We start from the raw sequence: 17500 nt of genomic DNA, 5'->3' as shown, positions 1-17500 counted from the left end.
GTTTTTTTTTTTTTTTTTTTTATTCTTCAAATTGTGAATGTCAGAGTCAGTGTGTCATTAGTCTAGCAATGGGAAGTTTGACCTGTGTCTTGGTTAGGTTAGGTCAGGTCAGGTCAGGTCAGGTCAGGTCAGGTCAGGTCACACACACACACACACACACACACACACACACACACACACACACACGGCCCGGTAGCTCAGTGGTTAGAGCGCTGGCTTCACAAGCTAGAGGACCGGGGTTCGATTCCCCGGCCGGGTGGAGATATTTGGGTGTGTCTCCTTTGACGTGTAGGTGGTGTTCACCTAGCAGTGAGTAGGTACGGGATGTAAATCGAGGAGTTGTGACCTTGTTGTCCCGGTGTGTGGTGTGTGCCTGGTCTCAGGCCTATCCGAAGATCGGAAATAATGAGCTCTGAGCTCGTTCCGTAGGGTAACGTTTGGCTGTCTCGTCAGAGACTGCAGCAGATTAAACAGTGAAACACACACACACACACACACACACACACACACACACACACACACACACACACACAGTAAATAACCAAGCTTTTTCAATGACCAGAGAGATTCGAATTGTGTTTAACTTACGTTAGGAAAGTTAGGTTGGGTTAGGTGATATTAGGTCACACACACACACACAGAGAGAGAGAGAGAGAGAGAGAGAGAGAATAACCAAGCTTTTATAATGGGTATAGTGATATTAAACAAAAACATGACGGAATGAAATATGAAGAGAATCACTCGCTTGTTGACTATAGATTGATTGTCCTCGTCAGAAGAGAAGTGAATGAATATGAGAGGAATGGTTAATGAAAATATGGAGTACTCTCTCTCTCTCTCTCTCTCTCTCTCTCTCTCTCTCTCTCTCTCTCTCTCTCTCTCTCTCTCTCTCATCCATTAGCAGACATCACTTTTTTTTCTCCTCCCCGTCCTTCATAACTTCATCCTTCTATTTTTCTCTTCTTCCTTTCCCTCCCTGTCCTCCATAAACCTTTTTTCTCTCCACTACTTCCATCATTCCTTCTCTCCTCTCCCTCTACCTCCTCTCTTAAAAAATACTCCTTCCTTCCTTCCTCTCCTTTACAACTTGCAGCTTTCCTCCTCCTCCTCCTCCTCCTCCTCCTCCTCCTCCTCCTCCTCCTCCTCCTCCTCCTCCTCCTCCTCCTCCTCCTCCTCCTCCTCCTCCTCCTCCTCCTCCTCCTCCTCCTCCTTTTCACCACATTCATGCTTCCTTCCCTCCTTTTCTTCGCCTCTCCTCCTTACACTCCTTTCCTTCTCTTTCTCTCTTCCTCCTTTACTGTTCCCTTGTATTTTCTTCCTAGTTTCCTTCCTTTATCCATCTCTCTCTCTCTCTCTCTCTCTCTCTCTCTCTCTCTCTCTCTCTCTCTCTCTCTCTCTCTCTCTCTCTCTCTCTCTCTCTCTCTCTCTCTCTCTCTCTCTCTCTCTCTCTCTCTCTCTCTCTCTTTATTACAATCTTTACTCTGTCTTAATTGTCTTCTTTCTCTCTTATTATCTGTTACTTCTTTTCTTATCTTGTTAAAACTTCACCACGTTCTCTTTTTTATCACATTTTCTCTGTCTCTCTCTTTCTCTTTTTTCCTCTCCTCTCTCTTACAAACTCTTCACTAGAACTATTTTTTTTTCTTTTTCTTCATTATTCTTCATGTTCCTTTCTTCATTTTATTGTCTTTTGCCGCCTTACTTTCATTCTCTCTCTCTCTCTCTCTCTCTCTCTCTCTCTCTCTCTCTCTCTCTCTCTCTCTCTCTCTCTCTCTCTCTCTCTCTCTCTCTCTCTCTCTACACACACACACTTACTGCCTCCTCTCCTCCCTCATTATCATCTCCTTTTCCTCCTCCTCTCCTGTAGACAGAGAGGTGTAGAGAGCGGGAGGGAAAGAGAAATGGATTGAGAGAAAGGAAAATAGATAGAAAGAGAAGGAAACAAGAGAAACAGAGAGAGAGAGATAAAAATAAACAGAGAAAGAGAAACTAAACCTACATACAACCACAAACAACTTTAAAAACACTCCTTGCTCTCTCTCTCTCTCTCTCTCTCTCTCTCTCTCTCTCTCTCTCTCTCTCTCTCTCTCTCTCTCTCTCTCTCTTGCCGTGGTGTAACAGAAAACAGAGAAAAACAGAGAAAAGGAGAAACTAAACACACACACACACACACACACACACACACACACACACACACACACACACACACACACACACACACACACACCTACGAAAAAATTTAACCCCTTCAATACTGAGACACATTTTTACCTTAGGATTTGTGTACGATTAGACCATTTTATTGACATTAGGAGAGGTCTATGGAGGTCAGAAGATTAATGACCACAGTCTTTACTATTTTAATCCCCCACATGAGTTTCTGAAGCTGTGTAAAATCACCAAATAGTAAGCAGAGTGAATATGAACACGTGTTATGGTATTGAAAGGGTTAAAATCACTCACTTTTCCTCCCGCTCTCTTACTCTCCCTTCTCTCTCTCCTTCTCTCCCCTTTCTCTTCTCTGTTCACTCTTTTCTCCCTTCCTTCCCTCTTCTCTCCTTTCTCCTGATGTTTTTTTTCTTCTTCCCTTTTTTTCTCTCACTCTCTCCCTCCGTCCTTGCAGTGGTGTAACAGAGACCCACGGTGTAAGAAGCTACAACTGACGGATTTGCTGGTGGCGCCCGTACAGCACATCATGAAGGTGCCGCTAATACTACGAGACATCGAGGCGAGGACGGAGGAGCCACAAGAGCGAGCCGTGGTGCGAGAAATCATAGAAGCTGAGGAACATTCTCTTAGTAAGGATTTTTTTTTCATTTATTTTATTTGTGTGTGTGTGTGTGTGTGTGTGTGTGTGTGTGTGTGTGTGTGTGTGTGTGTCTCTCTCTCTCTCTCTCTCTCTCTCTCTCTCTCTCTCTCTCTCTCTCTCTCTCTCTCTCTCTCTCTCTCTCTCTCTCTCTCTCTCTCTCTCTCTTTCTTTCTTTTCTTTCTTCTCTCTCTCTCTCGTTTGGTTAAGCATTGTCTAAGTTTTGTGTGTGTGTGTGTTTCTGTCTCTGTTTTCTTTCTTTCTTTCTCTCTGTTTGTCTGTTTTTTCTCTGTCTTTTCTCTGTGTTCTCTCTTTCTCTCTCTCTCTCTCTCTCTCTCTCTCTCTCTCTCTCTCTCTCTCTCTCTCTCTCTCTCTCTCTCTCTCTCTCTCTCTCTCTCTCTCTCTCTCTTCTGCTTCTTAGTACTTTTTCTCGTAATATTTTCTCTTTTTCACACACACACACACACACACACACACACACACACACACACACACACACACACACACACACACACACACACACACACACACACACACCATTGCTCGAGCATAAGGGAATAAAACAAGGAACGATTTTGTTTTATCTTAATTAATTTCAAACAGAACATTACTACGACAATTTATCCAACAAATAATCAAAATAGAGTTTATTATCCTATTGAAAGGCACGGCAATCTCGCCTTTAGAGTCAGTACATAAGTAATTAGCTACGTCTCCCCTAGAAAAATTAAAGAAAATCGGCTTTTAATATTTTTGTCCTCTCTCTCTCTCTCTCTCTCTCTCTCTCTCTCTCTCTCTCTCTCTCTCTCTCTCTCTCTCTCTCTCTCTCTCTCTCTCTCTCTTATTGCTGATATAGTTATGAAGTAAAAATAATCCTAATAGTCTTTTTCGTTTAGCCTAATTAAGAAAGAGACAGTTTATTCAGTATTACAGCTAAGATTTCCACGTACACACAAACGTACATAAGATCAAGTATGCACAGATTCAGTACACGTTTACCTGTTAATTAGCTCTTCCTGTCAGTGTCCGTAAAGTGTTTAAGTATAAGTAGAAGGAAATGTAGGGTGGAAGTGCTTGTGTTTTAAGATTTATCACTCTAGTTTTTGTAGTAGTAGTAGTAGTAGTAGTAGTAATAGTAGTAATAATAATAATAATAATAATAATAATGTTAGTAGTAGTGGCAGCAAGAGTGATAAGAACATTAATACTAGATGTTGATTTTACTGTGATAGTGATAGTAGTAGTAGTAGTAGTAGTAGTAGTAGCACGAAGATAAGAGAAGTTGCAGTAGTAATAGCAAATAAAACTGTTGATATTTACGACAAACACCACGACAACAAAAAGATCACATTTGCAACTCGCTCACAACACACAAATAGAATCAGGAATCAGCTTGTAGAGTTTCCCGAGGCTCCGACACAACACTCGCCACTCACTGATGCAATCTCACTATACATGACACGAAGGATCACCAGCCAGCCACTCCAGTGTTACCGCAGCACTGCATCCTCCACGACACGGCGCCTTGGGGGACTCGAGACATAAGATACTAGAAATTTTGACCACTGCAGCGTAAATAGTGACTTGAAATAATGCATTGTCTTGGCACCACATGGCATTTTGGGGACTCGAACCATGGGACAAGAGTAGAAATTTTGACCACTACGCCAAGAACATTAACTTGAAATAATGCTTTTTTTCTTGGCACTACATGGCATTTTGGGGGAGTCGAATTATGAGACAAGAGTAGAAACTTTGACCACTACGGCAAGAACATTAACTAAAAAGTGATGGATTGTCTCAGCAAGAAGTGGAAGTGAGAAAGCGTGTGATGAAGTTGTGGTTTTCAAATCATATTAAGACTGGCGCTTGTTGCTTCATTAAAAAGACCTTAGAATTTACCGGGCGCACAAACACAGGTACAATGTCACAGGTATTACTTGGTCACTCCTGTCACTGTTAGTGTTGCCTTTCCAAACAATCCCTTGAACTTGCATCAGGCCAATTAGTTAAGCCTGAGACGCTGCACCAATAGATCACAGCTCCTGCTCCCACCATCCCTTCTCCTCGATGTGTCCCGGCGGTCAAAGGACTAATTAGGTGGGGACAGGAGCAACCCAGCGCCCGCCTCCAGGGACACCGCTTCCATCGCCTTCTGCAGGATGTCGCTGGAACTTTCCCTCACCGCGTCGATCACGTCACTGGACGACGCCGAGCTATCGATGCGAGACAGGTTCTTCTGTAACACTTCCTCCCAGTAGTTCACCTGACCCAGCTTCTCCTTCGCCAGGGACCGCATCGACTCTATTCCCCTCACCAGCCTCTGTTCCTCCTCGATCTGTTCCTCCAGGTGCCGCAGATTGTCCCCGTGCAGGTTGATGCTGTTGTCACACTCGGCAATGATCCTGTGCAGCTCCGCCCTGAAGTAATCTAAGGTGTTTGTTCTTGAAGCGAGGAAGGATTCGTGGCTCACCTTCATTTGGTTCACTCCCTCAGCGGCGGTGATGACGCGGCAGGAGCCTTTCGGGCGCGGCCTGTGTAGCACCTTGAGGCAGTCGTCGCACACCCACTCCTCGCAGTCTTCGCAGTACAGGTGCAGCATGAGGCCGTGGGAGGAGCACAGGCCAACACCAGGCTTGTATTCACCCTCGTCGACCTCAGGACCTTCATACGGGGCGTCGAGACAATCCTCATCCGTATCCTCACTCTCCTGTTGCTCCTGCCGGCTCGCTGCCTCCTCCGCGCCCTTGTTGGAATGTTTGTCAGTGTCGCGTCGTGTGTTGCGTCGCCGCGTCGTGCTGTCTGGCTCGTCTGTCGTCTCCATGAAGTCCCGGCTTTGGTTTGCAGAGAATTTTGTTGATATTCTAGAGTTTCCATTCTCTTTCATGTTTGTTTTCTCGCTTGTGCTTGAGTTGTGTGTCTGCTGGTCCTGCTGGTGTGTTTCTAAGTCCTCCTCGTCCTCAGAGGTCACGTAATACAACTCGTCTTCGTCCTCATCAAGATTATAAGATGCCTTCTTCACCTCGGTGCTCTGTAACCGCGTCAGAAGGTACGACAGGTTTGTTCTGGCCGGAGCTTGTGTCTCCTCCGTCAGGGTGGTGCTGGTAGCGCGGGGCTTGTAGCGTTCCTGAGAGAGGCGTGAATTGAGCTTGGCCGTGTTTTCCGTGACAGTGGTAGTGGCAGAGCCTCCGTGTCCCCAGTGTGTCCCCCGGCGTCGTGTGAGACAGGCATTGTTTGTGGAGCAGGGTCAGGTGTCTGAGTGGACTGTTTGCCTTCATCGTTGCTCAGGGACGCCAGCCACTCTGACATCCTCCTGTTTCCCTTGAGAACAGAAGCGCTCCTGACATTCTTCCTCTCGCTGGCATCACGCGCCTCCCCAGCCTGGACTCCCGTCTTGTGATCTGAGTGAGTGCTCCCTGCAGGCGTCTCGTCTGTCTGGCTTGTACCAGCGGCGTCTTGTGGCACTCGCGTCCGTGCCTCGCCAGCAGCGTTGTCTTGGCAACTCGGCACATGTCCTACAGCGAACGTCTCAAGTGAGCCACGGGATGAGTGTGAAGGCTGTCCGTCATCCGCACCGCCAGCCGCCGGCCCTGAGTGCTGAGTGCTGAGGGGACGGTGCTGCACGGCCTGTTTTGAATCACTGCCCGAGGAAGTGCCAAGAGTCTCGCCCTGCGTGTGTCGCGTGGAGGCCACTGAGGTGCGCTCGGTGACGCTTCTCCACTTTTTCTTCCACGGGAAGAGGCTCTCTGAGGGGGGCGGGGGGGTCGCCGGCTCGGTCTGCGGGACGCTGCCGGATGTCCCTGACGACCCTGCCTCGGCTTCAGAAATGGCATTTGCATTTCCTGTTCCTGATCGAAAAACAGGCGGCGCTCTCTCACACTTCTCACCGCGTTTCGTCCAGCGCTCAGTGTCACCGCGCGAGCCAGTGTGTGGATCGCTGACCCCTTCCTCCTGAGGCTGCCTGTGATGCCCGGCCGCCTCCCCCAGCTGAGTCTCCTGCGTGCCTCGCCAGGAGATCGCGGCGCCTCGGGCGGAGGTTGCTCGGGATCCGGGATCGGATAGTTCCTCTTTAGCACGGGAATCGATCAGGCGATGGCGCCCCGGCACAGAGTGTTGATTTAACTCATGTGTCGGAGCAGCGCCGCGGCCCAAAACATCCCTGAGCTGGCGAGACCTGGAATAAGCCTCACGTGACTCCCTGCCTGCCGCCGCCCCCCTACTCCCAGCCGAGCCATGAATCACACCACCACCATCACCACCACCTCCTCCATACTCTAACCTCCCGCCAGTCCCTGCCTCCCTCTCCTCCAAACGAGAATCCTGCGGCGCCTTCTCCGTGGTGTTCGTTTCTCCGCGCCTTCTGCCTCCCATAGAGAGGCTGTTGTGGTGGCAGTGTCCAGGGGCCTCATGACCTTAAACCCAGCAGCACCCTCCTCGCCGCCATGGCCACTCCCTGGGTGTGGGGCGCCGTGGTGGACGGCAGGAGCCTCAGCCTGGGCCTCCATGCCGGGAGAGGCAGGATAGCGTTCCCTGGCAGCTGCTCCTCTCTTTGTCCAGGTGCGGCCCGCCCTCCTCTGCGAGTCTATTTTGGTCGAGTCCTCAGCTTGAACTTCGCCTCGACTCGCGTCGTCCCTCCCGCCGCTCCAGCCCCCCGCCAGGTAACCCGTACGGGCGGATATACGGGCGCCCAGGGAGGAGCGGGATCGGGATGGCTGCACGCCGTGTCGATCAGGTCCATGTGATAATATGTCACCACGTCCTGCAGGGACTTCACCTCCTGCCGGAGCAGTGGCGCCCACCGCGTCCTCCTCATTCTCCTCATCGATCGCCGTTGACAGGAATCCCGTCCGCGCCCCGAGACGAGCACTGAGCGAAGCGGACAGAGCTAATTTCCTGCTTTCCTTTGACTTATCTCCTCTCGTCTCTGACGGCGACGAGGCGGCAGGAGAACGTCTTCTCGCGTCCACCGCCTCGTCGCGCTGCTCTCTCACCTCCCGTTGGGCATCAGCGCGTGCCGGGCGGCTCGCAGCGGCGTCATGTGCGTCGTGGCGAGGGGCCGCTGAGGAGCGTTGGCTGTAAGAGTGACCGTGGTCATCACTCGCGCCACTCGAGGGAGGCACGGCAGAGGGCGGCGTCTCACGACCTGCCTCGCACATTCCCATCATGTCCACGTCTGTCGGGGACACACTCTCTGCTGTCCACCTTCACCCAACCCACTCTGGCTCTGTGAGTTCTTCAAGGCAGCTAATGAGGAAGAGGAGGAGGAGGACACGATTGAGGTAGAAGAGAAGAGAGAATGAGGAGGAGGAGTTTGATCTCTGCTCTGACGAAGGACTTGTATTAGGATCACTGGTCTGGGTCGTCATTTCTATTTCGTCAGCGGCGGGTCGTGTCTTGGACGTGATGGAGCGACACATTCGGAGCACGTGTGTGGGCGTTGCTGATGACCTGGCGAAGGACCGGACGTGGCTGGAAGAGGTGTCTTTGTCGTACATCCTCAATGAGCTGGTGTCCTGCCTGCTGCTGCTGCTGCTGCTGCTGCTGCTGCTGGAGATATCCGAGGATTTCCTGGAAAGTGACATCGAGGTTTTCAGTTTCCATTTGGACAAGCCGAGATCCACCTGATCCTGGCTGCTGTCTCCTGAAGGAACACTCAGCTTAGACTCAAGTTTATGCAGACTCGGCATTGACCTTGAGAGTCCTGAAGAGTCCACGGGATCACTGAGGGGGGAAGTCACGTGGCTACCTTGCATTTCCTTAGATGAGTCTAAGGAGAGCTTCTTATACCCACTTTGAAGACTCTTGATGGTGCTGGCATTCAGGGAGGAGGAGGAGGAGGAGGAGGAGGAACTGGTCCTGAGGAAAGGTGACGTGTATGTAGAAAACGATGGTGAAGAACTTGCCTCGGCGCTGAGTGGTGAAGAGATTGAAGGTGACTTGAAGGCGGCTGAAGATGAAAGAGGAGGGAGAGACTTTACAGGTCTTAGCTCCGTCTTGGTGGTGGTGGTGGCAGTGGTGATAGAGGTGCTGGTATCTGTCGCCCTGCTAGTGGCCGAACTGAGCCGCGTCCTTATGGCAGGGAAGGAGTAGGAGGGCGTCGTGTAAGTCCCCGCCGCCTCATCCATGGAAGAGCTTTTGGACAGACGAGAAAAACTACCACCACTACCACCGTCAACTCCATCCACACCTGATGGAGACCTCACCTGTGCCCCAGACACCTGCAGGTCATTAGAGGTCTCGTCCAGGGTGGGCGGCGCGGAGGACGGCGGTGGCGGAGGCGAGGAGACTCCTGCAGAGGCAGCGGACAGCCCTGACTCGGCCCTGTCACTCCTGGGCCGCACTGATCCCCCGATATCAAAGGAGCCTTCAGTCTTTGAGGCCGCGAGTGTTGACGAGGCTGAGAACCTTTCCCTCGAGACTGACGACCTCGAGAGACTTGAATCAACTGACAGGGACGACTTCAATTTGAGAGGAGAAGAGTACGAGGACGACAGAGACGATTTAGATGACTCTCCAAGGCGCCTCAACACTTGGAAGTCCTTGGGGATGAGCACAGTGGAGTAGGAGAAGAAGGGCCTGCTGCAGGATGGACACCGCCGCTCGTTGGACTGGATGAGAGCGTCGAGGCAGGAGGTGCAGGAGGTGTGGCCGCAGACGAGGGTCCTGGGGCACCTCTCCTCTTTGTTATAGGAGAGGCTGCAGCGCCCACACCTGTCCTGGCCCTCACTCGCCATGGATCTGAAGAGGAGAAGAGGAATGAAGAGACGCGAAGAAATTTGCACACACACACACACACACACACACACGCACGAGCATTGTAAGTGAGTGTGTGCAGATACTATGAACACATTTGAAGATGAATATGACAGCAAAATACTTAACCAAAGGAATTACTGCTGGGGAAGGGCATTACAAAGGGAAGTACTGTCTGCAAATTACTGTACACAAATTTAAAGAGAAATATGACACTATTAAAAAAATGGAATGTTACAAATTTCACAAGGGTCTGTAGAAATGCAAGGTGATAATTACACACACACACACACACACACACACACACACACACACACACACACACACACACACACACACACACACACACACACACACACACTTCATCACTTTCTTCTATTCTTTCCTTCCTTTTCTCTTTTCTTTTTGCGGTATTTCACTTAACACAGATGACTTCCTTCATTATTTTTTTCTTTTCTTCCTTTCTTCCTTCCTTCCTTCCTTCCTTCCTTCCTTCCACTATTTTTTCTTAATCGTTCCTTCCTCGTCAACAAAGATACACACTCCCTTCTTTTACTTTTTCCTTTCTCATCTTCCTCCTCGCTCTTTCTCTCTCTCCCTCTAGAATACACAACATCCTCCTCCTCCTCCTCCTCCTCCTCCTCCTCCTCCTCCTTCTCAAAGACACGTAAACGAACCTTTATCACGGAGACTTGCTTCTGCTCTCCCTCTCTCCTCCTCTCACTTTCACAGTTCATACCCTCTCCCTTCTTTCTCTCTCCCTCTCTCTTTTCCTCTCTCTCTCTCTCTTTCTCTCTCTCACTGAGGTATGAACACACTGAGCTGCTGAAACAATGGTAATGACACGCTGCCGCCCTCTTCTTTGTGATCGGTACACACACACACACACACACACACACACACACACACACACACACACACACACACACACACACACAGACAGGTGGTAGTGATAGCTGCTGATTCCGGGATGCGCCTCTCTCTCTCTCTCTCTCTCTCTCTCTCTCTCTCTCTCTCTCTCTCTCTCTCTCTCTCTCTCTCTCTCTCTCTCTCTCTCTCTCTCTCTCGTTGTGTTTACAGCTATCATTACAACGACTTTTTTCTCTCTCTTTTTGTCCTCCTCTTCCTCCTCCTCCTCCTCCTCCTCCTCCTCCTCCTCCTCCTCCTCCTCCTCCTCCTCCTCCTCCTCCTCCTCCTTATCTGGGTCGCGTCGGTGATCAGCAGAGTTTGATGAGGACTTTGTGGTGTGAAAAGGAATGTTATCTTGTTTCCGATAAGTGATTATGTACGCCCCTCTCTCTCTCTCTCTCTCTCTCTCTCTCTCTCTCTCTCTCTCTCTCTCTCTCTCTCTGAAACTAGTCTTGGCTCTTTTTTTTCTTTGGCAAGTTAATTCCCACTGACTTGAATTTTACTATCTAACCCTCCCCTCTCTCTCTCTCTCTCTCTCTCTCTCTCTCTCTCTCTCTCTCTCTGGTAAAGGGCGGAATGGTAAGCAATCTTCATTTTCTCTATTCCTCTCTTATATTTGTAGATTTCCATTTTCTTTCTCTCTTTGGTGGAACAAACTTTATAACTATTGTTTTTCAGTTCTCTCTCTCTCTCTCTCTCTCTCTCTCTCTCTCTCTCTCTCTCTCTCTATCTATCTATCTATCTATCAAATTTATGTTGTTTTTTTCTTTTCTTCCTTTCTTTATTCTTTTTTCATTATGTCTCAAGTTTCTTCCCTTTTCTCTTCTTTTTTTCTTCTTTATTTTCCTTTTTCTTCATTTCCTATCTCAATCTTTCATTCTCACCTTTTTTTCTCACTTATTCTTTCTTCTTTCCTTCCCTCTTTTACATTTTCTTTATCATTCTATCTCTTACTTCTCTTCTTTTCTCTCCATTCCAACTTCCTTCTCTTTCACACTCTATTTAACTTCTCTCCTTCTCTCCATTTCCTCTCTCACTCTTCGTTTCCTTTGCCCTTCCTCTCTTAACGTTTTCTCTTTCTCTTCATTTCCTTAATTCTTCCTTTCTCACTTTTCCTCTCAAACTTTCTTTCATTTATTTCCTCTTTATCTTTCGTCTCTTTCTGTTTTCACCATTTTCCTCTCCTCTTTCCTCTAAATCTTCCTTTTATCCATTTTTTTCAAACCCTTCCAGATTTTTTATATTTCTTCTCTCTTTTCTAAATTTCTTTCTTTCGTTCTCCTTTTCTTTAAACCATCTTCTCTTTTTCTTAATTTTCTCTTTCTCCACTAAATCTCTTTTTTTATTTACTTTTCTTTTTGCTTGCTCTAAACCTTCCTAACTTTCTTTTTTTTTTCTCTCTCCCATACATATATTTTCTTTCTTTCCCTCTTTCTCTAACTCATCCCAACTTCTCTTTTTTTTCTGTCTTCCATATATATCTTTTTCTTTGTCTCCTTTTCCTTACTCTAACTTCTCTACCTGTCTCGCTCTGTCTCACTAAATTCTCGCTTTTCAATTCCCTTTTCTCTAACTCATCCCAACTTCTCTTTCTTTTTCTCTGTCTTCCATAAATATCCTTCTTTTTCCCTCGTTTTCAAACTCTCTAATTTCTCTACCTATCTCGCTCTGTCTCACTCTGTCTCTCGCTTCTCAATTCCCCTTTCTGTAATTTATCCCAGCTTCTCTTTCTTTTTCTCTGTCTTCCATAAATATCCTTCCTTTTCCCTCTTTTTCTAACTTTCTAACTTCTTCATCTCGCTCTGCCTCATCTAACTCGCCTTTTTCCCTCTCCCCTTCTCTCTCTCACTCTCCTCTCACCGCCCCTTCTCTCACTCAGGGGAACTCGATGACAAGATGAAGTGGCTGAAGAACTTCGAGCGCCTTCTTGAGATTCAGAGGAACATCTTCTGGCCGCCTGTCACCGAGCTCGATCCCAAAGTGTACATCCCGGAGTTCCTCAAGGTGGGTGTTTGTGTCCTTCAGCGAGAGAGAGAGAGAGAGAGAGAGTTGTGTGTGTGTGTGTGTGTGTGTGTGTGTGTGTGTGTGTGTGTGTGTGTGTGTGTGTGTGTGTGTGTGTGTGCAAAGGAGAGAGGTGTTTGGTGAAGATTTGTGTTTATAAGGATTTTAGTGTGTGTGTGTGTGTGTGTGTGTGTGTGTGTGTGTGTGTGTTAGTGTGTGTGCGTGCGTGCGTTTTTTTTTAACCCTTTCAGTACTAGGGGACATTTTTATCTTGAGATTTGTGTACGATTAGATCATTTCATTCACATTAGGAAGGTCTATGGAGGTCAGAAGATTAATGACCACAGTCTTCACTATTTTAATCCCCCACATAAGTTTCTGAAGCTGTATAAAATCACCAAATAGTAAGCAGAGTGAACATGGACACGTGTCATGGTACTGAAAAAATTAAGCAACAAAATAAATCAACCAAGGGCAAGAAAAACGAATACACAAAAAGGCTCACTTATTTGCCAGTCCCCGAGCAGGTTGCGTTACGATATTGTGAAGTTTGAAATGATATGAAGTAAATGTTGATATATAAGATTGCATTACAGAATTTGTATAGTGTAGAAGGATGTGAGAGAGAGGGAATAAGAGAGGTATGTAGTGTTTGGACCTTTCAATGTGTAAGGGAGTGAGGATAGAAGCAAAATTATGTGTAAGAGAGAGAGAGAGAGAGAGAGAGAGAGAGAGAGAGAGAGAGAGAGAGGAAACGTGTGAATATGTGAGAGTAGTGAGTGTGTTTTATGTCAGGAAATAAAAAATTGTGTGTGTATGCGTGTGAAACGAGAGACGAACAGAGACAGAGAGGAAGATAGAGAAATAAAGACAGACAGACAGACAGACAGACAGAGAAACAGGAAGACAAACAGAAATAAGAAAACAGGTATACAAACTTACAAACTTTCAACACTGAGATAAACTGAAATCCCACCAAACATTGAAGGAACAATTACAAAAAAAAAATAAAGAAAAATAGAAAAAAAACGAGAAATAAAATACTATCGAACAAAATACGAAATAAAACAAATCGATAAAATAAACAAGTTGGAAGAAGATTCAGTTAGAAAAATTATAGAACCAGGAAAGTAAATGCGAGATAACGAATAGTATGACGTAATAGTGGAAATCGTACCGTTATATGAATTCAGAATATCAGTGACGTAAAGATGCTTATACTCTCAAACACTTCTGCGTCTCACCACTATTTCAAAAGGCTTTATTTTTTAAGATATTTTTACGGTTCTAGAGGCAGAGTGACACGATTTCAACATTTTTAACCCTTTGTCTTCTATTTGTAACACCTTTCCGTAATAACTAATCACCCTGAGACAACATGTTTACCTTCTCTACAGCCTCCTCTAATCTTTAAACAGTGTACCAATCGCCAAGTCTATGCTATTTAGTCCTATTCTTTCCTGTAGATGCCTATAAAGATGTCACGTATTGGTTGCTGTGGTGCTAATTCTTCCGTATCGCAGTGAAAGGGTTAACTGGAGAAACTGTCTTGAAAACCCAGCTGATCATCTCTTTGGTCTTGGAGAATAGCTGTGGTGAGTAAGCAAAGCGTTTCTGAATCCGGATTTAGACGTCTATATTCAGAAACGCTTTCCCCTCTGCATCAGGATAATTTTCCAAGGCCACAGAGACTATAGCTGGGTTTTCAAGACAGTTTCTCCTCATGATAAACTAGAAATCTTGCTAAATTATAACCAGAACCATAAAACATGAGTCTCTCCAACTAGAGCATCTGGAAAGCAGTGATGGTGAGAGAACAAAGCGTTTCAGAATACGGGCTAGAGAGAGAGAGAGAGAGAGAGAGAGAGACGATGGTGGCTACAAATTGAGAGGATTAAGATGAAATTTTTGATTATATTGTTTATCAGTAGTGGTGGTGGTGGTGGTAGTGGTGGTGGTGGTAATGATAGCGATAACGTGGGTGGTGATAAAGGTGATAATAGTCATAATGGTGTTGTTGTTAAAGATGAACAATGGCGATAGCGGTGATAATGGTGATGACTATGAAGCTGAGGAAGAAGGTGGACTGTGGTTGACAATGGAGGAAGAAAAATAGCTGAATTAAAGGGAAAAAAATAATGGACAAGATGAGGTTCAAGGTTATAATGTTTTGCAGAGTGACAATAGTGGGCCGCCGTGGTACAGTGGAACCATGCGTGCTTTGGGGTCCGAGGGGTCTCCAAGCGCACGGGTTCGAATCCTGTTCACGGTCCGAGTGTAGGTTGGGCTTCCTCACTCGGGGCAACGGTTTCCTAGCGGGTGGGCTTTCAAACAGGAGGTACCACAAAGCCCATAAATTCGCGTGAAAAGCCCACGTGGTATTAAAAAAAATGGTGATAACGATGAAAATTATATACAGTAATGAACAATAATAATGACAATAACAACAACTACAAAACCACGAATAATCTACTTAAAAATACATAAAACAAAACACAGAAGAAGAAAACAAGTGAAAAAAAGAAACAAAAAAAATAACTGAACGTACAAAATAACCATAAAAAATAACCATGGAAGAAAATAATGAAAAGAAAAAAAAACGTAACGAAACAAAACAAAACCAGAACTGCAAGAAACATGTATTAACCAACGCTTTTTCCTTTATTTTCGTTCACTTTCTATTCATATCGATTGGGGAAATGCTCAATACTTTAGGAATAAGAGAAAAACGTAAGAAAATTAAAATATACCAAAAATGCAAGAAATGTGTAATTACCAACGCTTTTTCCTCTGTTTTCATTCACTTTCTATTCATATCGACTGGGGAAATGTTCAATACTTACTTTAGGACTATACAGAAGCACTTAACGAAAGAAAAAAAGAAGATAAGTAAGGAAGTAAGTAAAAGTAAGGAGAAAAAGGTGTAGGAGTTTGTGTTTCTTCGATAATAAATCAGTACTTAGTTTTTTTGTTAATATAGTTGAATAAAAGGTAAAAAAAAATGAAACACAAAAGGTGATAACAAATTCCTGTGCATTTTATATATTTAACGAGGGAAGGGCAGCCTGTGTGTGTGTGTGTGTGTGTGTGTGTGTGTAGGAAAGGGTTGAATCTTGCATGTATACAGTGTTAGGGTTTGCAATTTCCGGCCCTGAACTTAGAAGGGGACTGGCGTGAAAGGAAACCAGGAAAGGGAATTGAGCTGACGCTGGGTACATTCGAGAGGAGTTTGAACTTAAGAGAACTGCTTGAGAGGGAATAGAACTTCATATTGGTGAGTTTAAAAGGGATTTGAACTTATGAGTGTTGTTTGAAAGGGATTTGAACTTAAATGTTACAAAAATGGTCTAATCGTACACAAATCTTAAAATGTGTCCCAGTACTGAAGGGATTAAAATAGTGAAGACTTTAGCCATTAATCTTCTGACCTGCATAGACCCTTGCTAATGTCAATAGAATAGTCTAATCGTACATAAATCTCAGGGTGAAAATATGTCCCAGTACTGAAGGGGTTAAAATAGTGAAGACTTTGGCCATTAATCTTCTGACCTCCATAGACCCTTGTTAATGTCAATAAAATGGTCTAGTCGTACACAAATCTCAAGTACTGAAGGGGTTAAAGTAAAAATTGAAAGAACTGGTGACAACTGGTGACACGTTTTCTATTTTGGCGACAGGAAAGTTTTCATTTTTAGAGAGAAGAGTGCGAGAGTGTTTCCTTTTTTTTTCTTTCTTCTTTCTTTTTTTTCATTTTCTGTGTGGGAAAGGGAGATGGAAAGGAGGAGTTTGAATTTTCCACCCGTTAATTTGGTCAACTTAGAAGTGTCGAAGTGGTTGTCAACTTCTGCAGGAGGAGGGAGGAAGAAGAAGAAGAAGAAGAAGAAGAAGAAGAAGAAGAAGAAGAGAGAAGGGTTAGAAAAGTATAAATCGAAGGGTAGGAGGAAGAAGAAAAAGAGGAATAATGAAGGTTAGCAAGAGGAGAAAGAAAAGATTACGAGAAGAAGTAGGAAGGAGAAGAAGAGAGATAGAGAAGAGTTAAGAAGAGGAGAAAGGGAAGGTTAGTAGTAAGAGGAGGAGGAGAAGAAGGAAAAAGGAAAAATGAAGAAGAGGGATAGAGAAGGATTAGAAAAAAGAGAAAGGAAGATTAGGAGAGAAAGAAGAAGAAGAAGAAGAAGAGGAAGAAGAGGGATAGAGAGGGGTTAAAAAGAGGAGAAAGAATAGGTTAAGAGGAAGAGGAAGAAGAAAAAAGAAGAAGAGGGATAGAGAAGGGCTAGGAGGAGGAGGAGGAGGAGGAGGAGGAGGAGTAGGAAAAAAATAGGAAGAGAAGGAAAAGAGGGAAAATAGAAAAAGAAGGACGAAATAGACTAAATGAAAAAGAGGAAGAAAAATTAGAAGGAAGAGAAATAAACGATAATTAGAGAGAAGATTAGAATTAGGAAGAAGGAAGAAAAAGATTAAAAGAAGAATAGAAGGAGGAACAATAGAAAATGAGGAGGAAGACGAACTAGGAGGAGGAGAAAAGCGAATAAAAAAGAACGGTTAGGAGGAGGAGGAGGAGGAGGAGGAGGAGGAGGAGGAGGAGGAGGTGGTGGTGGTGGTGGTGGTAACGAAAGGGGGAAAGAGGAAGAAACGATAATGTGGAGAGGGAAGAGCAGAAAGAGGAAGAGAAAGAGCAAAAGTAAGAAGCAGTAAAGGAGGAGGAGGAGGAGGAGGAGGTGAGAGGCAGATGGAGTAAGAATAAGGAATGACTAAGGAGGAGGAGGAGGAGGAGGAGGAGGAGGAGGAGGAAAAATGAGAGGTAGTCATGAGATGAGAATAAGAAACGATGAAGGAGGAGGAGGAGGAGGAAGAAGAAATAGAAGAAGAAGAAGAAGAAGAAAAAAAAAATGGAAGAGGAGAACCTTTACTGAATGAGAGAAGGAGGAGGAGGAGGGAGGAGGAGGAGGAGAGGAACGAGGAAGTCATAAGTAAAGGAGAAAGAGAAGAAAGAAGAGAAGGTTTGCATATAGGAAGGAAAATGGAGTAGGAAGA

The 17500-nt window shown here is 45.5% G+C and overlaps 3 protein-coding genes across 3 annotated transcripts in view; 1 reads left to right on the top strand and 2 right to left on the bottom strand.

Moving 5' to 3' along the window:
* Nucleotides 1–17500, top strand: part of LOC123514379 — a 308326-nt gene that overhangs the window by 282785 nt on the left and 8041 nt on the right. The window contains exons 12-13 of the mRNA XM_045272266.1: nucleotides 2624–2798; nucleotides 12348–12472. Coding sequence (XP_045128201.1) covers nucleotides 2624–2798; nucleotides 12348–12472 — 300 coding nt within the window. The remainder of the gene's footprint in view (nucleotides 1–2623; nucleotides 2799–12347; nucleotides 12473–17500) is intronic.
* LOC123514391 lies at nucleotides 3378–7063 on the bottom strand. Its single transcript, XM_045272294.1, has one exon. The coding sequence runs from the start codon at nucleotides 5691–5693 to the stop codon at nucleotides 4899–4901; it is 795 nt and encodes a 264-aa protein (XP_045128229.1). The 5' UTR covers nucleotides 5694–7063; the 3' UTR covers nucleotides 3378–4898.
* LOC123514386 (A-agglutinin anchorage subunit-like) lies at nucleotides 8011–10391 on the bottom strand. Its single transcript, XM_045272281.1, has 2 exons — nucleotides 10237–10391; nucleotides 8011–9544 (listed from the first exon to the last, which is right to left on the bottom strand). Exon 2 carries the CDS (start codon nucleotides 9538–9540, stop codon nucleotides 8011–8013), a length of 1530 nt encoding a protein of 509 aa, XP_045128216.1. The 5' UTR covers nucleotides 9541–9544; nucleotides 10237–10391.

Source organism: Portunus trituberculatus, chromosome 5, assembly GCF_017591435.1.
Source record: "Portunus trituberculatus isolate SZX2019 chromosome 5, ASM1759143v1, whole genome shotgun sequence".
Classification (NCBI taxonomy): Eukaryota; Metazoa; Arthropoda; class Malacostraca; order Decapoda; family Portunidae; genus Portunus; species Portunus trituberculatus.
Note: the sequence above shows the minus strand (reverse complement) of the source record. Positions and strands in the feature narration are given on the sequence as shown.

Coding starts and splice junctions, on each gene's coding strand:
- LOC123514391 (XM_045272294.1), bottom strand. CDS start 5,693: ATGAAAGAGAATGGAAACTCTAGAATATCAACAAAATTCTCTGCAAAC.
- LOC123514386 (XM_045272281.1), bottom strand. CDS start 9,540: ATGGCGAGTGAGGGCCAGGACAGGTGTGGGCGCTGCAGCCTCTCCTAT.